Raw genomic sequence first — 25,867 nt, forward strand, 5'->3', positions numbered from 1 at the left:
AATTAAAAAATCAATTATTTCTTTTAATATATATATGACTCACTAAGAATCAATCTATATGTATATTATATATACATACATCTATTTAAATTAATCTATTTATAGTTCATGATTTCTCTGTACGTTAATTTTACCTATATATATATATATATATATATATATAATTTAACAAATTGCACGTTCAATCTATAGCATGCTATCTTCGATAGCCAATAAGAAAACACGTTTATCATAGATGTAGGTCAGAAAATGGTTCTTAACGAGTTACGGCTCACAAAAAATTTTGCCCTGCTTTTTTATCCCTCTTTGAAATTAAACCGTACTAAAATTCTTTTGGTGCAAAAAATCTTTGTTAAAAATAGAATAATCTTGGCGTTAAACATAAATTTTTGTATTTATGTTCAAATTCTTATTATGTATTTCGTGAGCGAAGCCACGACGGGAAATAGTAGTTTATATACAAATACAAAAGATAACATTTTTGTAATTTTATAAATATTAGATTAGGTTTTTAAACTTACCGTTTTTACAACCAGTATCCAAAATATAAAATAATTATACACCTCTATCCACTGTTACCGTGTTTTATAGTGTCTCAGTTCTTTTTTTTCTTGAACTGCGACAATATAAATATGGTAACAGTGAATAGAGGTGTATATTTTTTTATATTTTTGATATTGGATGTAAAAACGGTAATTTTAAAAACCAATGTTTATGTCTCATTTAATTTTCAGTTTTTCTCCAAATTATATAGTCACGTTTTCTACGTTCAAAATGTTATAATGAATGTGAATGTTTATTTTAATCATCTATAAATGTTGCTCTGAAACAGAATTTATAATAATTTTATCTTTACTTTTAATTTTGTATACCAATTTTTTTATTTTTTTTACGCAGAATGTACAATTTTTTAATTGTGTTGAAATGAAGTACTTAAATAGTTGCAGATTTGGTTGATGATGTAATCCTAATATTGAAAACTGTAGACTGTATAAGTGACCAAAAAGTTTTAAAATAACCATTTTAAAATGGTTATTTTTTATATAATAAAAGTTTAAAATGTTGATTTGGAAACAATTTTGTGGTTACCGTAGATAATTTTGTAGATAAAGAACATCATAGAAAATATTAAATCACTTTATCCATTGTAGAAGAATAAATGATTGTAAGCGATTATCTCTACCGACACAAAAAAAAAAATTTTTTTTTCTATTTTTATCCATAATGATCTAAAATATCCATGTTAAATACATTCATTCGTATATTTTTGGATATAAAATTAATTAATATACTGTTTTTTTTTGTTTTTTTTTTTTTTTGCTAAAGCATTTTAATCTCCGCTTTGTTAATATTTATTAAAAATCAAATATTTAATTTAATGAATTATATTTAGTGAGATGCAGATTGAATTAATTTTTCCATAAGTGGAGAAGAATTAAATGAAACATGAAAAATTGCTAACTCCTTTTAAAATTTTATATTTACAGAGAAAGTACGAGAGTTCATAAAAATATGCAAAATGTGTTGAACTATCTAGGACTAGGGGTCAAAATGCTGGCTTCTAAATCGGCTAGACTTAAGGTTTAATACTTCGACAAGGATCTGATATTTTTTCACTTATCATTTCATCAACGTTATCTTTCTTTTAAAATATCTGCATTATTTTTCTTGAATCATAACACTAAAATAAATTTAAAAATTAAAATTTAATGGGTTTTAAGGATTATTATTTAAACAATCAAGGATTTTAACATCTGTCCGGCTACATTTTTATTCTTTAAGGTTGGTAGAACTGAATTAAAAGTGGTAGGGTGTAGTTAAATGAGTTCCGTGATTTTTTTAAAACTGGTTAGGTTGTTATAGTTTGTTTTTTTTGTTTTAGTTTTTGACCATAACGTACAATTAAACAGGAAGATACAGAGGTATCATAAAATTTTGTTCTTTTAGCCTAAAGCTAGTAAAAGCATGATATACGTGACACTGAGGCAGGACTATTCTTGATAATCGTCTAGAACTACTAATTCGATGTATAAATTTGGTTAGGTATAACCTTGGAACCTCATGCTGCCAAAATTAGCATCAGAAAGTATAATAAGTACTATACTAGTTTATTTAAACTGCAGCAATCACCGATATATAAGAATATATGGTAGGATAGTAGCATTGTACTTATCGATTGTATATACTGATCGTAGCAACTTTCTTTCTTTTTCCTGTTTAGCGTTCGGGAATTACCTTTCAGATAATACTTCAGAGGATGATATGTATTAGTGTAAATGAAGTGTAGATAACTTATGAGTAGTGTATAATCGAGCAGTCCAGGAGAAACGTCTTCAGATGTTGTTCAAGACGTTAAGGTGCAATTAGTAAATAATATGAGTATTATGAGACAGTTTTATGACGTTGATTTCAAGAAAAGTAGCCTTAAGACGTTTATTTCCAAGAAATGAACCAAAAACGGTATGGAAATGGTGGGACAAGGATGATACACCGACCAATACGATTGCAATATTTTGGTCATGTGATGCAGATAAGAAAAGTCTTGTAAGTAGTGTGACAACAAAATTTTCTTAAGAAGATTGTCTTAATTATAAGTCGTTCACCATTTCTAGGTGAAGAACTTGAACGTCTTAAGAAAAATTTCTTAACCATTAAAAATTGCGTTAATACCCGTTAACTTGAGAAAATCACTTCCTAGAAATTGAATATTTCATGAGCGAATGAACGGATTTTGAAAATTCTCATAGCATTTCGTTCAAGAACGCAAGACGGAATGAAAACAGAGAGGGTTTGATCAGAATAGGGCCCCCGAAGCGCAGCAATCCTAAAAAATAAGAATAACTCGGATCTGGTGGGGGTATTTTAAAAATTCAAAGATCTTTACCATCAGGGATTATTTTTATTTACACACAGACACACGACTTAAATATATTTGTTTTATATAATAATTTTTTTAATATTCTTTATTAATAGTTTCGCCTTAGTAAACGACAACAGCAGCTGCAGACCATTTTTACCAACCTTTGAAATATTCTTATTTTTAAGTAATATTATCATTATATTATCTGTAATGCCTAATAACACTAAACATACAATAAATATATATTTTTTTAAATTAATTTTAAAATGTTATAAAACTATTATTGTTTCATTAAATGTTCAGAAAATCAATGTAAAATAGCCAACAACACAGTTGTAGAACTTTCCTGTCACGTGGCTTTTTTCTTATGCACGGCTTACACGCACAACTTAGTTTAAAATATTCATCCTTTTATTTAAATATAATATTTTTGTTTACTTAATTCAATGATTCTAACTAAAGCGCGCGCGTATATAGTTATTTCATTCGCGCGGGTGGAGCGGTACTAGCGGCCACTTTAAATACTATTCATTTATTTAGCTCACCTGAAACGTCACATCATAGCAGACATATGAAATTAATCTGACCAAGTTTTTTTCAAAATCGTTCCAGTAGTTTTGGAGGAATAACGATTGTAAGACCGAAAACACACACATACGAACATCCTGAAAATTTCCATCCGGTTTTTGGGCTTCTTTGGTGTCAAAACGTCAAGATCCGGTGTAAACCGCATATGCCCAAATTGGACCGAGTACAATTCTTTCCCTTCTAAAGCTCTAGAGCAAGATCACTCTCAGAATTTTAAAATTTCGCCTAATTAAGGTTTTATTTTTCTTAGGCACATTTGTTAACAATTAAAAAATAATAATATCTGAGAAAAAATTATTTTTGAAAAATCACACATCTTCACCAATAAATGCTTTAAACCAGTCGCTTAGTGGGTGTACTGCGTCAATAGTACCCCCTGTCAACAAAATGAGCGCTAGTGTACCACTAAAGTGCTAAATTAAGTTGTGTGTGTAAGCCGCGTGAGAGGAAAGTACTACAACTGTGTTGTCAGCTTTTTTTTAATAAGGAATTAAAAGTTGAATTGAAAGAAAAAATTACTCAACTCCAACAAACAAGTTCCCTATAAAATTTTTGAAATTGTAATTCGTGAAGATACACTCATCCATTCCATTGTAAAGAAAAGTGGAAAAACTAATCCTCAACGTAAATTAAAGTAAATTTTAAAATATAAACTGTGAAAACTATGAGATTGAATAGTCAAAATGAGAAGTAGCGATTTCTTTCAATGAATCGAAATATTAATAAAATAAACCAATCTCGTTTCATCATAATTGTAGATCACGGTATAATATACAATTATGTACAGTTCAAACTTCTCCCTGACATGCTGTAATTAATGGGTGGGTGGGGAGTAAAAATAAATATTTACGACTGTTAATTACTAAAATATAAATATATATCATAATTATAATAATTCGATTTTAAATCTTTTATCATGTGGAACTTAATTAAAAGTGCTTTACAGTAAAATCTGAATAATTTTTATAAAAGTTAGGCAAATAAAGGGACCGAAAAAAGCAAATTAAATAGATGATTGTGTTGTTACTATCAGGTGCAGAGTAATAGAACGATACATGGCAAATATGTACAATTTTATACAGATTTTTATATATCATTGAAATTAAAAATATTAAAATAAAGGACTAATTTCTGTTAAAGTACTTTTCAATCTCGAATCTCTTTGTTTTAATTACTAAATAAATTATATTATTAAGTTGTGAAGAAGAACTAAATGATGATATAGCGGCTTTATTTACCGAACTCAGTCTAATAACACAAGGAATGTGGACTTTCAATAGTGCGAAACTATTTATTTCCTAAACATTTTACTTAAATGATATTTTTAAATGAAAGTGTTCTAATATGATATAATAATATCTTACTTATTCATCCAAGATTACATTACATGTAGAATAATACTCTTGAAGAAGCAATGAGTACTGAGAAAACAGTACTCATCGTTCATGAAATAAAGGCCACCAAAAGAAATTTGGTATTGTCCTGCAATAATTTGCAGGACAGGAAGTTTTACAGATTGAGCTCTTATCATCAACCTTCAAATAACTTTAAATTTTGGAGCAGATTAGAGATAAAAAATTCTGAAATACTAAATCAAAGTAATAATCCAAACAACTCTCATGTCTAAGAGAAATAGTAAATTAATTAAGTAATTAGCATATTGATATGGAATCATGATTATTTTGCATTTTTTTATGTAATGAAAGAAGAAAAAAGTAAAGTATAGATATTTATACCGGCGGGAATTTAAAACTATATTTCATTGAGATTTTTGTAATTAAATAAATCAGTTTAAAATATTTAATTGTTTTATGTTGAAATATTTCTAAGCACAATATAAGGCAGTGAATTTATTGATTTCATATTCCTTAATGGCAAATACCAAGCAATTTGTTGTTACGTAGATTAGTAAAATACGTAGAACCTGTAATTGTATATTCAGAATGAATAATGTTTCAGATGTAAAATCAAAAATAAATAAAAATATCTTACGATAGATATTTTAATTAATTAAATATCTTAAGTAATAAAAATATCTTTAATTCAAAATAAATTAAACGATTAGTTACGTCTCAACTGAAATCAACTACTAAAAATTAAGGAAAAAAGCCACCATTCAGCTATGTAAAAATGAATTATTAATTTACTGAAACGTTAAACAACTAAAAACAGAATTTACGCCTAAGTTCAAAATGGGAGTAGTGTTATTCAAATTCATGTCTAAAAATCCTCAGATGAAAGCATTTATTGAAATCCCATCTAAAAAGTACATTAGAGTTGAAGTCGAGTTATAAGTAACAATATACTTTGTGAAATTAGATGTGAGACTTAGAAGTTACAGAATATTTTAATAATAGCCAGTCAAGGATTAGTTCAAAATACATCAGTTAGTTTTTACATTAAAATATTAACTTGCTTGAGTATCCGAGAATTAGTAGTTTTTTTCCGTTTTACAGTCTTTTTAAGTATAAAAATAAAGTTTATTAACAGAGATGAAAAAATAATTTATTATTAAAATACTATACTAAGCATTTATTGTTTAAAAAAAATACAGAAATATGAACAAAAAAACCATTAATATTTTTAAAAATCCAAGTTATTAAAATTTTCTTTTCCATTTAGCTTAAAAAACAATGATAAGTGCTAATAAATAAAATGTTATTAATAAAATAATAACATAAGTCGACGAACTCAGCTGAATTTACAGGTTCTCTTTTTTCTGTTTTACAGGTTGACATTACGTAAATAATTAGTTTTAAAATTATTTCATCGATAAATATATGCTCTAAGTGCAAGTGAGTGAAAATTGATTTTCAAAGTGTATTGTCACGCAGAGGTATTAAAAGGAGAGTCAGAAGCAAAATCAAGATATAATACGTTAGTACACCACGTCACAGAAATTTAATATTGGTAAGCTGGAATTTAATTAGTTTCATATTAGGTTAAACTGTTACCATAAAATCTGTTGCAACTATTTTTCAATATCCCTTTATTTACTTTTCTGATTTTAATTTTCGTTTGATTGCTTATAAGCTATTAATAAAATGTTATAACATTGTTATATTTGGATATAATTTATTATTATATTTTCTTCTAGATTCGTTTATCATCTGCTTTATTAACAAACAGCGTTATTATAATTATATTTTGAATAATTGATTCTTTTGATTTTCTAAAAATTTTCTAGGCTATCTTATAGAGAGTGGTTAAAATGATACCTGAAGGCAACCGCGTCTTTTACTTGTGCACTAGTGGGTTTTATTTACTTAGTGAGTGTACCTGTAGATTGCTATAACCCTCAATCGTCAATCTAGGATGTATTAAATACAAACCAATAACAGCAAAGTGTATGCTATAAAATAGTATCAAGGAGCAGATACCAATAAAGTATAACTGGTTCAATTTGATCTTATACAGCCTATCGGTTCCCAGAAAGGTAAGTGCAATTCCTTTATAATGTTGCTAACACTAGTTCAAATGCAATTAAATTTTCATTTAGTTTTAATTCAATAACTATTCATGTCAATGGTCTTCTTTTCTTAATAGTGATTAAATTTACTTCATTATCCCAAAAATGTAAGTATGACGTTTGACAAAATAAATTTAGAAATTATTACAGAGCATATCGCTTGGGGTTGTGTTACATTGTGAAACGGCAGCTGCCTCCATGGAGGTTGATGATGGAATTTCCTCCCAACCACCGGTTATTAGGCGGGAAAAAAATCCCATCGATTATGTTGGATTGTCCCAGGGAGTGGGCAACGCTGGCAAGAGCCATCACTGCCATTGTACGAGGGCATCTGGTTGCAAAAAGCACCGGGCTCTCTGTGAGGTTGAAATTAAGCAGCGAAAATGACTTCAGGGAAGTTCAAAGCTTGCTACATTTGAAAGGCACATATCCTTTCATACATACCAGCTCCCTAGAGAACGGGAACTTTAAGTCGTGATCCGAGGTATCCCCTTTGGGACCACTTGCAATGAAGAGAAAGAGGAACTCTCCTCACTTGGCTACGAAGTGGCGTCAGTAAATAGCTGATCATTAGTGACGGGAGGCAGACCCCAACGTGTTTTGTGGTCCATAAAATAACGCCTACCACCTGATCATTTATGATCAGGACAATTTATTTTATTGTAAAGTGTCAGTGACTGCATTCATGCCACGAAGGGCCCCCCCCCCCACCCGCCAATGCAAAGGTGTCAAAAGTTCGGCTATTCTTCGAACTATTCCCGCAGAACACAGATTTGCGTCAAGTGTGGCAGGGACCATGAGACGGTTTCCTGCCTTACACGACGTGAAGAGCTTGCCTCATGCGCAAATTGCAAGGGGCCACACCCGACTAACTACAGGGGCTGTCCCTATTACAAGAAATACCTTTTTTTCTTTTTTTTTTTTTTTTCACTCTACTCCCCTGGGCCGGTCCAACTGGTTGGTATTGCGCCACCCAGGGGAGTGTCTGGTAAACTCTAACGAGCCTCCCCGCCTACCGGCTGAACATCCGGCATGGCAGGTCGGCTCGCCGGTGTCAGCTCTTTTGAGTGATTTTCTGTTTGCCCATTTGGAAACCACGACATACCTCAAATAGCCGTAACGTGGCACCGGGTCTTTTCTTACTCTTCTTCTTCATCGGAACCTATCTAAACCCTTGGAGTCCTCAGTGGATCATTGAGAACGACACACCTCAGCGTGCCGTCTCTCACCACTGAGGCTGTCCACCCTACCCTATTCTACACTAGTAACCTAGTCGCCATTCATCTATATCCTTCTCTGTTAATACTGCTACTATAAATTCCGTAACCTTCTTCCAGTTTATTTCGCTCCACAACATGTGCTCTAGGACCTCTGCTGGGCTCATACCTATTATGCCACAGTTCCTCCTTTTAATTGCCCACCTCTCGTAGCAGAAAAATGTGTGTTCTGCATTGTCAATTCTCTCACAGTACATACATTCTGGACCTGGCCTTCTTCCAACACGATGGAGGTACTCATTGAAATTGCCATGACCTGTAAAAAACTGCGTGATATGATAATTTAACTCACCATGTTCCCTGTCTAACCATATTGCAAGATCTGGAATCAGCTCCTTGGTGCGTCTGGCTGGTCCACCTCCTGCCATCTATGTCTAAGTCTATCTTTTGCTTCATTTGCTTCGAGGCCTTGCACCCTCTCGACTCTATTTAGGGCCATTAAGTCTATTGGTGGCACCCCAGACAACACGCACAACGCCTCATAGGAGACCGTCCTGTAAGCTGAAACAACCCCCAGCAACAGCCTCCTATGAGTACCAACCAGTCTGTTCAAATTTCTTTTAACCCTGACTGAGTGCCACCACACTGGTACTGTATATAACATCATAGATGTCACTGTGGACGCTATCGCCCTTCGCTTAGTGGGTCTTGGAGCTCTCTGCGAAGACATTATTATATTCAAATTCTTAGTCATCTGTTCACCTTTGGCACATATGTCTATTATATGCTGGGTGAACCGGCAGTTCCTCTCATAAGTCACACCCAGGTATTTAATCTTTTCGACCTCTGTTATTTGTTGGTTTCCAATTTGGATAGCCGGACGGTCTAAAATCCTTTTCCCTGTGAACATAATATATTTACATTTTTCTATTGCCAGCTGGAGTCCCCTCTCTTTCAACCAATTATCTATCGTCCGTAACGTGTTGTTAGCACTCTCTTGTACATCGACAGTTGTTTTACCCTTGATGAGTATCGCCAGGTCATTGGCATAGGCAATTACTTGTACCCCATCCTGATAGTCTAGTCTTAATATCCCATCGAAGGCCAGTATCCAGAGTAAGGGTCCCAGTACAGACCCCTGTGGCACACCGCCATAAATATTGAAACGTAGGCACTCACTCTGCGTCTCCACCAAGCATTCTCTATTTGAGAGGTATTCCCCTATCTGCCTTCTTAAATAAGAACTGATACCTTTTTCCACTAATGCCCTATTTATTGATTCCCACTTAATAGAACCGAATGCATTTTCTGCGTCTCCACCAAGCATTCTCTATTTCAGAGGTATTCCCCTATCTGCCTTCTTAAATAAGAACTGATACCTTTTTCCACTAATGCCCTATTTATTGACTCCCACTTAATAGAACCGAATGCATTTTTTACATCTAAAGTTATGAATAGGGGAATACGCCTCGTTCTCCATGTGCCGCTCCTAGTATCCTTAGCCCAGTCCATCACCTTTGTCGCCGCCTGTATCCTTGAACGACCCTTCATGAATCCAAACTGATTTCTACTAATGCCTATTCCTTCATCAAGTTCCTTAAAGATTCGGCCAGCGAGCATCTTCTCCACTACCTTCGCCATGGTATTTAAAAGACTCAATGGTCTGTATAAAGGTTCTCCATTCTCATTTGTGCCTTTTGGAATAAACACCACCCTAGATTCCTTCCAGATTCCTGGAAATGTCTTGTTTTCTAATCCATGGCTGGCAACATCAAGCATTTCATAAGGAATTCTCTTTATCAGCCCTTTAAGGAGTGCCGCTGGAATTCCGTCTGGACCCGGGCTCTTCCTATTACCCAGTTGTGCTACAGCCAAGTGCAGTTCAGAGAACGTGAAGCGTCTGGGTTCGCAATCTATAACATTTCCTGCAGTTTCTAATCTACCGGGGAATAGCTCATTAAATTGTTGTTCTGCCTGCTCATTATTTAATACGGGCAGACGCCTTCCAAATCGCTTAGTGATTATTTTGTATGCCTGTCCCCAGGGGTCTCCGTCTAACTCCTCGCAGAGTCTGTGCCATTGTTTTTTCTTAGACATACGAATAGCTTTGTTTAAGGCCCGTCTGGTCTCTTTATAAGCCAGAGATGCCTCCTCGTACTCCTGTCCGCCTCGCATTCTGAGTCTCTGCTTCCTTCTTCTGCGCGATTGTAGGAGCCCTCTTAGTGTTTCAATCTCCATATTCCACCAATACACTGAGTGTCTATTGGCTCTTCTGTGAGCTACTCTGCCCATTTCTTGTCTTATAACGTTAGTCAGGGCAACTGGTGTCAGATTCTCTATGTTGATAATCCTTTCGGCCGTTCTGTCGATTATGATCTCTATCTGTTCCTTTGTAAAACTACTATAGGGCATTTTCTCTCTAGTCACATAATCTGAGCCTTTTATGGTAATCATAGTGGCATGATGGTCACTCGCCACATCATGTGGTAACACTCGCCAGTCCCAGTGTTCCCTACTCCATCTATCGTCTATGATTGTTAAGTCCAAGACTGACGAGTGTCCTCTCGCCTCATATGTAGGGGTGCCATCATTTACACAATGACAGCTAATTGCCCCCATCATATCCGTAAGGATCTCACCTCTGCGATTGGTGAATGCGCTCCCTGCTGCAATCGCTTTACTATTGAAATCACCTAGAATAATGACTTTCTTCCTAGCGTTATTTACTACTCCTTGTATTATGTCTAGTCTTCTAGTAAATTCATGTATGTCACAGTTTGGAGACACATAGGCACCAATCGCTAGTGTTGAATCCGACTCCACCGCCAACATGCCTCCAGATCTGGACGTCAATCTCCATGCTATCCTGCCACTTACATCCATAATTGCCACGTCACCATTTGTATCCACCATCCAGCCTGATCTAGCAACAAAGTACTTGTTTGGCTCCGTGATTATCAGTAAATCAGCCCTCTGCTCTATGACCAGTTCACTAACCAAATCATGAGACATGGTGCTTCTGTTTGCGTTAACCATTATCACCCTAAACATTTAAATGTTTTGAGCACCCCCAGCCTCCAGTGCGGTGTTCTTGGCTCCCACAGTCCAGGCAGCTACTATGCTCCCGGCATTCAGCAATCTTGTGGTCTCTGCCCCCACAATTGAAGCAGAGATCCATTCTGTCAGGGCCCTTGCACTCATGTTTACGATGTCCAGTATTCCAGCATCTGAAGCACTTTTCCTCTGATTCCCTAATATATGCCCGACAATTTACCCAGCCAATCCTCAACCTTTGTTCCACCAGCTTACAGGCAGCCCTATACGAGGTGATAACTGTAACATTTTGGGTCTCTGCGTACCCTTTTCTAATTGACGATATCTTGATGTCCTCATCAGTACCTACTCTTGCAGTAATTGCAGCAAAAATGTCTGTCTCAGTGGTGTCATATTCTACATCCCTGATGTGAACTATTGTGCGCCTTCCCGCTCTTGTACGCAGGTCAACATGTAAATCTGCCGCCTTATCTCGTAGGTTACTTGTAAACTCAGCAGCTTTCTGCGCTCCCTGAATTCTCACGTGGAGTTTTTCACTCCTGCCCTTACGTAAGGAGACGACCTCTTTTGCATCTTCGCTACTTACTGTAGACTTCATCGTTTTAAGTAAATCGGAATAGGATTTTCCAGCTGCTTTGATAACCACAGTACGACTGTCAACTGCCGGTGGTGTCGACTTTTTAATATGGGCTTGTCCAGACTTGCCTTGTATAGCTTTACCTTCAACTGGGATCGTAAGCACTTTAACCGCTGTAATCCAGCACAAACCATAGACCATTTGGAATTACTTTACATATAGGACGGATAGACCAGTACAACCAGTGGCCGAGCTAGCAGCGGAACGCTATTTTATTCCATATACGTCATCTGCATATGCGAGTCGATCTCTAGTACTAGCCGGTAACAGTACTGGTCGACAGAGTAGTAGTAGCCTGTTTAATAATCAAATTCCTATTACTGTGATCTTGCAAAATAAATTAAATTATAAATGCAAAAATTTCTGTGTTTGTTTGTTTGCAACAGCATTATGCGCGAACCAACCAAGTGACTGCTTTCATATTTTTAAGATACATTCCTGTTATCCTAGGGAGGATTTTTAGCCATAGATCGAGGCCCTAATACCTTTCAGGATGAAGTTATGAATTACAGATATTGAAAATAAAAATTAATTCTTTTACTCCATTATATTTCTGTCAACATGGCAGGCTACAGAAATATAATGAAGTAAAATGACTAATTTTTTTCTTTAATGAATATCTGTAAGGTATTTAATACTCTCAGAAGCATGAGAATAAAAAATGCACAGGTATCGAGGGTGTGGGGCCCTGACCGGTTAGTATTTTAATAAAACCTTTTTAGGTTTTGTCAAAATAGCGTCGTAACCGACTGGTAAAATGTAATGTATAACAGTATAAAAACAGTGAAAAAGGACATCATTCATTGAATGTATTAATAATTACTTATTCAAATAACTGGATTACATTTTTAAAATAATTTTAAGCAGTCGGAATGTGGAAATTTTCTGTACATATAATAACTGACGTGAACTCAGATGAATTTAGAATGACGGAGAATACCACTCAAGTATATCCACTCATTGCACATTTAACTGCTTTTTTTTTTTAAGCATTAAAATTTGTTAGATGTGGAATAAATTACATTAAGTACCTAATGTTATGTGAAATTATTCATTAATTTTTGTGGATTGAAGGTAAATTTTTAATTTTAGCGCCAAAATGCTATCAGTTTCATATTTAGTGGAATATGTAATAAGGCACTACTGATTGCAAAATTTGCATCAAAAAATCTTTTTATTCTCTAAAATGGTCCTACAACCGAGAGTGAAACATCCCCTATAAGAAATTTTGTTTATTCTTACTGAAATAATTATGTAATTTAGTATTAATATGAAACACATTTTATGGTTTTATTAGAAAATAAATTCTATCTATCATTAATACTTAATATTTGATATTAAATTGAACTAGATAACAAATAATTAATATAATTTTTTTGTCAAATACTAATTAGCCAAAAAAATTTTATAACTTATCTTTACGTAATAATTTATGTGAAAGTAAAACTTTTAAGTAAAACGTAATGAATAAGAAAATTTCATAAGAATACTCCGGAAGTCTACCGATGGTAGTATTGTATTAATGAAATGGTGTTAAAAAAAAGGTTGTACATTACTACTGAGTTCACGTCCAGCAATTGCCGTGATGCTATGCGCATTCAATATTTTACTCACTCTATGGTAGCGCCCCATCGTTTGTCATCTAGAGAGCACGGAGCAGAGAGCACCGTCAAACATTTTTCATTTCTCATGGACCCTTTTTTTAAAAAAAAAAATATGACAGTTATAATACTATTAATATAAGCAACATGTGAATTTTTTCCAACTGTATTATCTTATTACTGACAATTATTAATATTATATTATAAATTGTTTTCATTTATTTTATTTTTGTCACTTTTTTATGTTGGTTATCTTAAAAATCTTGTGATTAAAAATTTTATTTATTGTTTAACTAAATATACACTTTTTGTTCGTTTATTTCTCGATTATTATTTTTTTTTACGATAAAACATTGTGTTAATTATTAATTCAATTATTTTATCTATTTCTGAAAAAAATGTAAATTATTTTTCATTTAAAATGTTAAATGTTATATTTCATTTTTTTTAATTTGTAGTTTCACATTCATTCTTTTGTTTTAACCGATAGTTTTTAGTATTTCTTTCTCTTTCCTGTACTCTCTCAAAGACCTTAAAGTTTATTATCGCTAATGTTAAAACTCGGTTTTAATTTTCCTTAGCTATCTATGACACGTTGTACCAACACAGCCATTTGGATGTATTATTTATTTTGATTAGTTTACACTTAAAAAGCTCTATTGTACGCCTTAATTACGATCAGTTTAGGGTCCTTTTGATTCTGCGCATTAAAATTACACGTAATAACATTTGTTGATCAAATTGAGACCTTGTTTTAACATAGAAAAAGAGCTGCATTCTGTTATAAATGCATTATAATTGTTTGACTTCATGATTCAAGTTTTCATAATTTTTATAATTCCATCTTATAATTTGACAAATGAAAATTTCTCATTTGTCATTCTAATCCGGTGTGGATTAGGGGAAACTTAAAATGAACTTGGTCGTTACAAAAAAAAATTACAGGATGGTAAATGCCTTATATAAAGTTAAACATTATAAATTTTCTATATTGTTTGGAATTTTATAACGCTTGGACGAGTTTACCGAATATATCACTTTTAAAGTGGGTACTAGATATTGATAGTGGGTAAAAGATAATAGAGGAAAAATGGGAAAAAAATGATTAGAGAGATCTTATTCTGTAATACCTTAGATATTACTCAAAGAAAATGCATGTTTATACGTAAACAGCTAAATTATTAAGTCAAATACACATTCTATGTTCCATGAAATTTTTAATTCTGCTTTGGACATCTTTCAAATAGACATGGGCATTAAATGTGATAAATTAACGGTAGGAATCAATGTCCCCATCGTTAAGAATCAGAGAAAGATTTGCTCCTGTATATCAAACGGTATATTTATACCGACCAAGAAATTATATTAAAAAAAAAATCAACTAGTGACAGTATTCTGTAAGAGCAATAAAAACTACATGAGATTGACATTAAATTTTCTTTGAATTATTATTACCTTATTATCAACTAACTACCTGTTTAAGATATATTTATCAAAAGTAGTTGTAAATTAAATGGGTGTATCTGGAATTTCTCGAGATTTATAATGCAAAAACATAAAATTCAACGTAAGAATTTATTATCTTGTAAAAACTATATACAAGAAAATTATTCTGATACACAGAAAATATTTACACTTGCGCACCTGTGTATGAATATATCAAGCTTAAAGAACATATAGTAATTTTATAGACGAAGTAAAAAAAAAAACTAAACGGGATAATGATTATAATAATATAATAATAATGAAAATAATAATAGTAAGAGGAAAGCTAAACAGATTGTTAAAGTTCTAGTGTGTGTGAGTATATGATCTTTTAACCCTGAAATGCCAAATGCAGAAGTGAGCAGAAGTCATTTTCAAAAGATATATGAAAGAATTAAAGTCAACCAACTACGCCCAGTTACAGTTCTATAGCCCGCCTGAATTCTCTTTAGACAAAAAGATAGAAGCTGCGCAGGTTTTGCTCCTCTGAATAATGTATCAAATTTAAAATTACTTAAAATTATTTTATACTTCTTTTCATATAATAATCGTATATTATTTCAAGAAACAGAACTTGCTAGCAATAAAGGTACTTGCATCCACTCATCCTTATCTCTATATAAAATTTTTTACTAAAATGATTGTTACATATCACCAATAATTTTATGTCATGGCGTACATTCCTTAGATATTTTCATATATGATTGATTATACATTATTTGTTTTTAAAAAATATAAAGTAAATAATAATTTTACGTAACTATAAATTTTTATTTCAATTATTTATTTGTACATTTTAATCATATTTTTTTTTATAACTAACAATTTTTGAATGAAATTCCAAAACTTGGGTATGTAGTATAACGATACAAGTTTCAATAACGACGAAATAATTTTAAATAAGGGAATATATAAATGGAAGAAAAAAACTGGTATATGAAATATTTGATATCGTGCAATAAAAAAAAACGAACATTTTTAAGGATATTCGAATAGAAAATCAGACAGAATAAAAGCATTAAATAAAAGAGAAATTCCTTTCCACATTTCGTAAATGATGCGATGAATGAAATTTTTTTTATTTGTTACCCAATCTGTTGAAAAACCCCATACCTGCACTGATATAATTTCGCAGTATTTTTTCTAATTTGGTAGCATGTGATTTTGTTATGTCAAATGAAAATTCATATAAAGCTTGGAATTATTTTTTTAATTCGTTGAATTAATTTTTTTATGAACTCAATCGACTTTGATTTTCTTAAATGTGTGATGGCAGGTGTGCTACTCTTGTATTTTTGTACTTTTATATATAAATATAGGTAAAAAAATAAGTTACATGTGTGTGTGTGTGTGTGTGTGTATGTATATATATATATATATATATATATATATATATATATATATATACATATGTGTGTGTGTGTGTGTGTGTGTGTGTGTGTGTGTGTGTGTGTGTGTGTGTGTGTGTGTGTGTGTGTGTGTGTGTGTGTGTGTGTGTGTGTGTGTGTGCGTGAGTAAAATTGTTTTTTGTGGTTTATTCATTTTTATTATTATTATTACTTCATTTAACACTTATTTTTACATCTTCATTTTTGTTTTTTTAATAGCTGTCCTTGCCCAAAATACTAAATTAAAGTGACAAAATAAAAATCGATTCCAGGTTTGATCTTCTTACTCTTATAAATATATTTACTTCCATTTAATTTTTATTTATTGCTTTAAAAACAAGAGATTATTGTAAATTTGATAAATACAAGATTTAAAGAAATCATTAACATTCCCTTTAAAATAACTTAAATTAATGCGTAAAATAATTCTATAAAATAATAAATTAAAATCGATTCTGAAAGAGCAATTAAAATTAAAAAAATCTGATGTGGACACTACACGACTTCCTTGTACGCCTATTAAATTATATATAGACTTTTTTGCTGAACTTCATTTAAACTTATTTCGCTTGAATGTGAGATACGATCCTCCAATTCTTTAATAAAGTGGACAGTTACACAAATGCATTGTGGTGGACACCACACTGCATCTCATTTTTTTCTGATGTACGTATCAGAATTTTATATTAGTTTATATATTAATTTTGGTTCACGTCGGTTAAGTAGTTATGTGGTGTAAATGAGAACGTATCGAACCGTAATTATGCACACATCGATTCGAATCCGATTTCATATACATCTAATTTTTTTTAACTTTTTTTTATTAATTTAAATTTATTGATATATTAATAATTTATTAACCTCTGTAAACATTTTTGAATTAAAATGAAAAGTTCATAAAATTTTATTTCACTAATAACCACTGATTTTTTCATTTTTTTTTTCAATTGTAAGTTAATGATTATTTAATTAATAAATCAAAATTAAAAAAATGTATTAGTTATTAAATTAAAAAAAAGAAAAAAAAGAAAATGAAGTCGAACCGATGTACCTTCTCCTTGTAAGATCCAAATATTTCACCAATTAAAATTTTATTTGGCTATAACTCTGGAACCAATGAAAATAAGTACCACTTCGATATATCAAAAAATCCTAATTTTATGAATTTTGGGCTTTTTTGGACAGTTTTGGTCCAGTGAATTGTAATCAAAAGGGAGGCGCACAACTAGATGTTAAAACAGTTCTAAATCCAAAATTTCAACATCCTACGGCTAATCATTTTTAATTTATGCGAGATACATACAGACGTTACGCCGAAACTATTCAAAATGTACTCAGGGATGATCAAAATGGATATTTCTGTTGAAATCACAAAACCGTAATTTTTCGGGATTACAATACTTTCTTACTTCGTACAAGGAAGTAAAAAGTTAAAAATAATTATTTGAATTGGTATAATTTTTTTTTATGTTCGTTTCCGATCTGTAACAATAGAAAGTTATAACTTATAACACTTTGAGGGAGTCTGCCAATAGAGTCCTCTCTTAGTAAGTTCTGATAGACAGAGTTTTCATGGAAATAAATAAATAGATAAATATTGACATAAACAGTAACATGAATTTAATATTCAAGCTAGAACTTTTATTAAAGCTGTTATTCATTGAAAATGATTTAAATATGTTTATGTATAACAACCATACATATAGCTGATTAATAAGTCAATCATGATAATTGATACGTTTAACATTTTCACCGTTAATAATTTTACTCTTTAATTATCTACAATATTTGCACTACAATATTCGTTTATCCACTGTTGTACCTACATATTTGATTATAATTTTCTAGTATATTTTTATTAACGAAGTTATGTAATGAAATTTGCTGATAAAAGTTTTTTTTTCTTCTTAGAGAAAACGACATACTTTATGTTGTAACTTGGTAACACTATTTTTTTTTTGTAATTTTCCTTTTATTTCTAATGAAAATTATTATTTACTTAACTCTTTATACTGAAAGCAAAGTAAGGATTTTAAATACGTATTAGTAAATTTGGGCCATCACTAATAGTAGCAGGAAGATGTCTTCAAACAATGAGGATTCATATTCCCATTTAACTGAAAGAATCAGTCAAAGTGAAACTTCACAATCCGTAAAGTTTGTGTGGGAAATATTCAACTTTTAATAGAAATTAGTTTGTTATATAAACAAAATATTAACATAAAAAAAATGTTGAGGAGTCTTTCCTTAAGTTTCACTGATAATGTAACTGCCCTGAAAATTTCAGTCGTTGAGAAATTATTTCGAAAACCAAATTCATGTATTTTATAGATTTAATTTTTCTCGTTAATCGATATGGTGATTAATCAAAATGAATTGGTTTTTAATTAGAAATTTCTTATTCTTTGAATGCGATTAGAATTTGAATTTAATGTTCTTTAGTACTTTTATAAATAGGACACTATAAATTTTACAGTTGTATTTGGGAAATTTTCAAGAATAAAAACTGTAGTTAAATATTATCCTAAAGGTTTCTTTAACCAGTTTTATTAACTTCTTTCTTTCTTATTTGAGTGAGTATCAAGTAAAACGTCCATTGGATTAAGACTTCTTAGATGCTCTCTATTTTAAAAATCGTGGCAAAAATGTAGGAAGGTCGTATGTCTGAAAGACTTCAGGTAAGTTTTCAGTAAATATTTGTTATGTTTCTTTTTTATTCTTTACCTAGTCTAATCTGTCTTCCTTTATATGGATTTTTACTTTTATCTGGTAGCTTAAGTTCCTTTCTAGCCTTTCACAATAAGTTCAGATTTAGAAGCAAGTAAACTCTATAGAAAGTTTAAACAAGTGGATAGTTTTTTTTTTTATTTACTGAATCAAGCCTTTATATTTATGTAAACTCCGTTCAATCCTATTTATCAAAAATACTTATGTTGTTATGTCAGATGTGGTAGACATACCTTTGCTTTAAAATCAATTATCATACTGTTTCTGTGGAATTTATAATCAGAAGTTGCTAGTTTTTTAGGTAGATTTCATAAGAAAGCTACCATCTATTGTAATTGGTACCGTGATTTGACTTCCGGAAAATTTCGACATCTTTGCGTTTTACAGCCTCCAGACACCAAAACCAAAATTTTTGGTGACCAAAAATTATACATTATATATATATATATATATATGCATATATATATTTCGCTTTGTTGTGAACACGATAACTGCTGGAATTTTGCGGCAATGACTTTCAAATTGTTCCTTAAAATAATTAAGTCGTCCCAAAATCTCGGTCGATTTCGTTAACGGCCAAAATCGCACAATGGGGGTGAAAATAGGGAGGGGGCTTTTTAGAAAAAACATATCATTATAACTTTCTTATTAAGTAAAATATCGAAATCGTTTAAAGTTCCTACTATTATATGGATAAGAGCCTAAAACATATATAAGTAAAGCTTTTTGATATAACCAACCATTGGCCCAGGGGGGGTGGAAAAATGGGATTTCGAAGATAAAAAAGAATCATACTTCCCTTAATATCCACAGTAGCGAATCGGTTTAGAGTGGTCGTTATTCTCTAAATATTAGCTAAAACGTTTATCTGAGACGATTTTCGATATAACAAACCCTTTTGTCAAGGGATGACGAAAATTTTGCTGGAATTGTAAGAAATGGGGCTTGTATGCTAATCACGTGAAACATTTTTTCACGTGCAATCATTGTCATATTGAGTAAATTTGAAGCTTTTCTTTTACTTTAAGATGGAAATCTTTTTAATCCCCTACTTAGCACCGGTGAAATCTACCTCCGCCTTCGGACGTGCCGAAAGGGATTTTTTTAAATATTAGACGTATATCAACAAGCTGGTTTGTAAATAATAAAATAAAATTGGTATTTTACTCATCTACAACATTTAAATTTTTTTTAGATTAATTGTTAATGGTTATTATTAATTTATACACACAGCACGTTGAGGTAACAAATTCCCTGTATCGTATTTTTGGATAATCTGCTACTTTCAAGTTCTATCTACGCTTAAAATTTGTCCCAATCTAGAAAGGTAGATTACTAGAAATTTATTATAAAGGTAGATTATTACAGGTTATTAGAAAGGTAGTACATAAGAAATTCTTGCTGTGAAGATAAATTTCAACGTCAAAATAAATTTTTGTATAATTTGTTTAAAATAAAATTTTCTAGTAAACCTGAAGATTTTTTTCGTCTGCGGACCAGTATTTTAGCTATCAAAAAAGCAATGTTTTAAAGGGATTATTATCAAGAAAACTTTAGTTCTTTCTTCCCTTTGATATAAGACTAGAACCCCAGTCCAGAAAGTAGAATTTTTAATTACCATTAGACAAAAATCGGCACCCTTTAGGACGAAAAGTTTTCCGAAAATGTATGTCTTTCAATTTTATATTGTGGTAGACAATATTGTGAAAGGATCATCAAATTCCTATATTAGCTTTAAATCTCAATCTTAGTGGCTTATCAGTCAGTTTTAAAAGTGTTATATAGTCAATTTTATATCTCGGCATGACAATGTCAAATTGAATTTTTCAATAATAATGCAGAACCGTCATGAGCGGGACATCCATTAGGAAGTAAAGTGTCACAGAAGATAAAATCACTAGATTTCAAGTAAAAAAAAAAATGACAGATATAAAGAATATTATAGTTTTTAAAATTAAGTATTGTTTCTAGTCCTTAAAATTAATGTGCCACAAAGTTTATTTTAAAGATATTTGTAAAAACCTTTACTTAAAAAATATTACTGATAATAATTGTCTATAGCCTGTTACTTCTTAAAAAACAATTAAAAATTGATTTATTTATTTGGACAATTTATTTTTCTTATATTCGTAACTATTTTCTCTACACGTTTGTGTTAGAATAATAAGTATTATGTACTAGAGAAGTTATTTTACAATTAAATTTTCTTGTACATGAAGACGTGATTAAGTTGCATATAATATACTAATGTTTAATGAGTATTTTAACTTTTATTTTTATTTTACAATTTTTTCAACATTTCTTTTATTTTAATTTTTTTTTCTATTTTTAGATATAACATTGTTTTATTAAATTTCGTATGAACAAGATAACTCTTAAAATTTATAAGGTTATTATCTAAACATAAGCAGGCCTCCCAGAAATCATATGTTTTAAAAAGATGATAGTCAATCGTCTTACGCATTTTAACATTGGTATGGTCGCATACTAATTAATAAATAGTCAATTATATTGCATTTAATTTTCGGGGTCATTCGTATTTCATCCTGTACTTAGGATTCAGTTTAATCTAAAATATATTATCATTATTATATTTTTCTTGTAGATTAATCAAAAAATCTGATGTGTACACCACATGATTTTCTTGTACGCCTAGTAAATTACATATAGACATTTTTTTCTGCACTTCAATTAAACTTATTTCAGTTGAAAGTGAGAGACGATCCTCCAGTTCTTTAATAAAGTGGAAAATTACACAATTGCTGAAATATTAGTTTTTATTAACATAAGATATTTATACAATTATTAATTCAACAATTTTACATCAATTATTAGGATAGATTAAGAGTCCCTTCATTATTCGTATTACTAGATCAGTATTATTCGTTGAGTTGCTGATTAAAAAAGTTTCAGATGTCTGCTGTGTCGTATAAATAAAAGTTAATAATAATAATTAAATTATTCCATTTAGTGAACTCCCGTATACTGGTTACAAATGGTTATTTCGACCTTACGGTGTAAAATGTTCAGTTTTTATTATTGGTTTATTTGGTAAATAATCAAAAATGAAAAAGAAATAATCATACAGGAAAAAGAAATATAACATGAAAAAATATATTTCAAAAAAACGACAAGAAGAAGAATATGAAGAGGAAGAAAATGTTAAGAACAAGGAAGGATAAAATAATGAAGAAAAGTTGTTAAATATAAAGAGGAAGAAAATTTTATAACCGAAGAAAGAATAAAAATAATAAGAGAAGATGATAAATATAAACAGGAGAAAACGTTAATACCAAGGAAAGAATAAGAATATTAAGAGAGGATGATGAATATAAAGAGAGAGAGAGAGAGAGAGAGAAGATTTGAAAACTAGAGAATGTGTACACAGATTCAGATCAGAAGAATTATATCAAACCAAAGAGCGATTTAATGATTGGCAACAAAAAACAAATAAACGAAATGATGATCAACTCCGATTTACGGAGAATATTGTCCGACAAGATCAGATAAGTAATGAAAATAACACTTCTGATTTTTTCATTTTTTTTTTATTGTTATTATTGAATTATTATTTATTATACAACTTTTTTTATAATCACCGGTTAATAATTATTAATAAATCAATATATTTAAGTTAAAAAAAGTAAAAAATAAAAAGGAGATGACGTTTATTCTAACCGAATTGTTCCTTCTCTTGAAACATCCAAATATTACATTAGTTGAAATTTTATTTGCCTATAATTCTGGAACCAATGAAAGTAAGTACCATTTATGATATATAGTTGAAAAGCTCTCCCAATGAGGGCTTATTACAGCAGTTAAGAAAAAATCCAAAATCCTTATTTTTTGGGATTTTGGACACTATTGGTTCACTCGATTGCAATAAAAAGGGAAGATAGACACTTAGATGTTACAACAGCCCTAAATCCAAAATTTCAACATCCTGCGGCTAATCGTTTTTGAGTTATGCGAAATACGTAATCCATAATGGATTCAGGGATGGTCTAAATGGGTATTTTTGTATGAAATCTGAAAACTGAAATTTTTCGCGATCACAATACTTCCTTTGCTTCGTACAAGGAAGTAAAAACCAACACACGTCGATTTTTTAATCTAGCTGCCCATTCTTCTTCATTGTTCTTTGTAAAGTTTCCTTCTTATTGTGTAATAAGTTCCTCCTCATCTAATACATATTATTTATAATTTTGATTTAATATTATCACTTTAATTTTAGGATATTATTTATTTACAACTTTTGTTCATGTCATACAACATAACAGGTAGAATTTTTTTTTATATCGACTTCCTCGGTCGGATGACATCAAATCAATTTCGTAAATTCAATGTAAAAGACCATGTGATTTCTGTAATAAACTGTCAGATCTTTCTTTTTTTATAACTGTAAGAGATTGATAGTTTAAAATTATGTGAATATTTTTCGGAGATTCCTTGGAGGTCGGGTTTTAGATGGTAATCTTACCAATTAGATTGTACATTTCACCATTGCTTTTAATTTTCGCCATCTGTTATTCCGTAGGTAATTATTTTAGATTATTTATATAACACAGACAAAGCAGTACGTTTTTAATAAAAATTATCTTTGAATTTACTTAAACTTAATTTATATCCTGAAAATAATAAATTACGAGTACAGTGTAGTTTTTAAAAAACAATAAATACTCATAGTTATAAATTTATACAGAGCAATTAACACTTATTTGTTTACAGAAACCAACTAAGAACAGTTTTGAATTAAAAAAAAATTCATATTATTAGAGAATCTCTGGATTTACAGTATTTCAAATCTGCAGTATTATTAATAAATTATCAAATCTCTCAGTTTAGCTTATAATGATATTTTTTTACATACCGACTGAAAGATAAATCTGTTAACCATTATTTATTAAGCAGTTTGAAGCTTTATATTTAGTGAAACCATTGCCTCTTCCAAATGAATCACACAATCAAATGCCGTACCATTTCCTTTTTTCATCATCTTCATACTGATAGATATTTAATTTAATTTTACAATAAGCCCACCGAGCTGGTCTAGAGGCAAATCAGTGCTCGCTTCGATCGCCCAAAAGACGAACCAGTGGGCTCTGTCCCCTAAACCCTTGACAGGTTCGTATCCTCATATTTGTGAGAATTTTAAGTATTACACAGAAATATTTTAAGAAAAGAAATATAAGTATGTAGAAAATATTTTTCTGAACATTTTTCTGAACAAGAGTATATTTCACTTTCATGTGGACTCGATAACTGGCGTAATTTTGCGTCAATCACTTTAAAATTGATATACAAAATATAACGATCCAAAATCTTGGTCGAGTTCGTTAATGGGCAAAATTGAACCATTGGGCTGGAAATGGGGGGCTATTTCGAAAAAAAAAAATCGCTATAACTTTCTTATTAAGTTAAATATCGAATTCATATGAAGTTCGAACTAATCTTTGGATAAGGACCTAAAACTTATCTAAGTTAATTTTTTTTTGATATCACCAACTACTGGCCCATGGGGTGGAAAAAATGGGGTTTCGAAGACAAAAAAAAAATCATGCCTCCCTTAATAGGCACAGTATCGAATCGGTTTAAAGTGGTGACGACCACTTTAAACCGATTCGATACTGTTGGTTGTAATTTTTGGAGAACTGACGAGTTCTCCAAAAATTACCTAAAACCTTAATCTGAAACATTGTTTAATATGACCAACCCCTACAGCAAGGGATGACAAAATGTTGCTGGAACTGTAACAAGATGGGGCTTGTCATATGCTAAACTTGTGAACCTTTTTTCCACACGCAACCATTGTCGTATTTAGTAAATTTGAAGTTTTTCTTAACTTTAAGGTGGAAATCTTTTTTGTATCCCCTATTTAGCACTGGTGAAATCTGCCTACGCCTTCCGGCGTGCCGAAAAGTATTTTTTATATTTAAAATAGGCTCGAGGTGTGAGTAGATATAGAATTTATTATTTTTTAATAGAAATATAATAATTTAACGCTATCCATATTGATAAAAATGTTGTGTGCGTTCATGTGAGATTGTTAAGTTGCCAATCCAGCTGCTGCTATTGGCGTAGAGCGGACCAAGGGATGTGCCTGCCGGATGCGCGCCAACAACTGTCTCCCGTAAAATAAATAACTGTTTCTTTCACTGGTAAATATTAGCTAATAATCCCTTTCTTTTATTAATAAAATTAATAAATAATACAAATACAAATGTTAAATATAAATAAAAATAATCTATGCGTAGATATTAAGTTAAATAAACTGAAAATTATTTGACAACGGATTGCTTCAAGCGGGAGAGAGTCGTGGAGGGAGACGTCTGCAGCTGCCCGGTGCACTACCATTGGTCCGCTCTGCGTCACTATTTTATTGTTAAATATTAACTAATAATCCATTTTTTTTATTACACGAATGCCCAAAAGAGGATTTTAATGTATTTACGGTGTAGGTTTGTTCTACCGTACCAGGTCAACGGCCGAACCGATTTATATGTATGACCTCGCGTTGGAATCCTTATGTTACCGGGAGTGTCGTAGGTTAAATAAATGTGTACATATATATATATATATATATATATATGTGTGTGTGTGCGCGCGCGCGCTCGCGTGCTCGCGTCTTTGGGTAGTGCTGGTGGTAGCGGCGGCGGCGGTGGTGGTAGTTGTAGTAGTAGTTAATCCTCTGGGGGGGGGGGGGGGCCCTTTAGTATAGAATAATTACTACTCAGAGCTCTTTAATAAAGGCCAATTTTTATTCAGAGCCCCCCACTGCATTCAAATATTTTCGTTAAAGGACAGAATTTTCTTATCGATATAGGACCTGGTGAGAACTTAA

At 31.4% G+C, this 25,867-nt stretch overlaps 1 protein-coding gene across 1 annotated transcript in view; it reads right to left on the reverse strand.

The window, feature by feature from the left end:
* Positions 1-11,146, reverse strand: part of LOC142321129 (uncharacterized) — a 72,690-nt gene extending 61,544 nt beyond the window's left edge. The window contains exon 1 of the mRNA XM_075359121.1: positions 10,234-11,146. Coding sequence (XP_075215236.1) covers positions 10,234-11,146 — 913 coding nt within the window. The remainder of the gene's footprint in view (positions 1-10,233) is intronic.
* Between the last annotated feature and the right edge of the window lie 14,721 nt (positions 11,147-25,867).

Source organism: Lycorma delicatula, chromosome 3 (genome assembly GCF_047948215.1).
Source record: "Lycorma delicatula isolate Av1 chromosome 3, ASM4794821v1, whole genome shotgun sequence".
Lineage (NCBI taxonomy): Eukaryota > Metazoa > Arthropoda > Insecta > Hemiptera > Fulgoridae > Lycorma > Lycorma delicatula.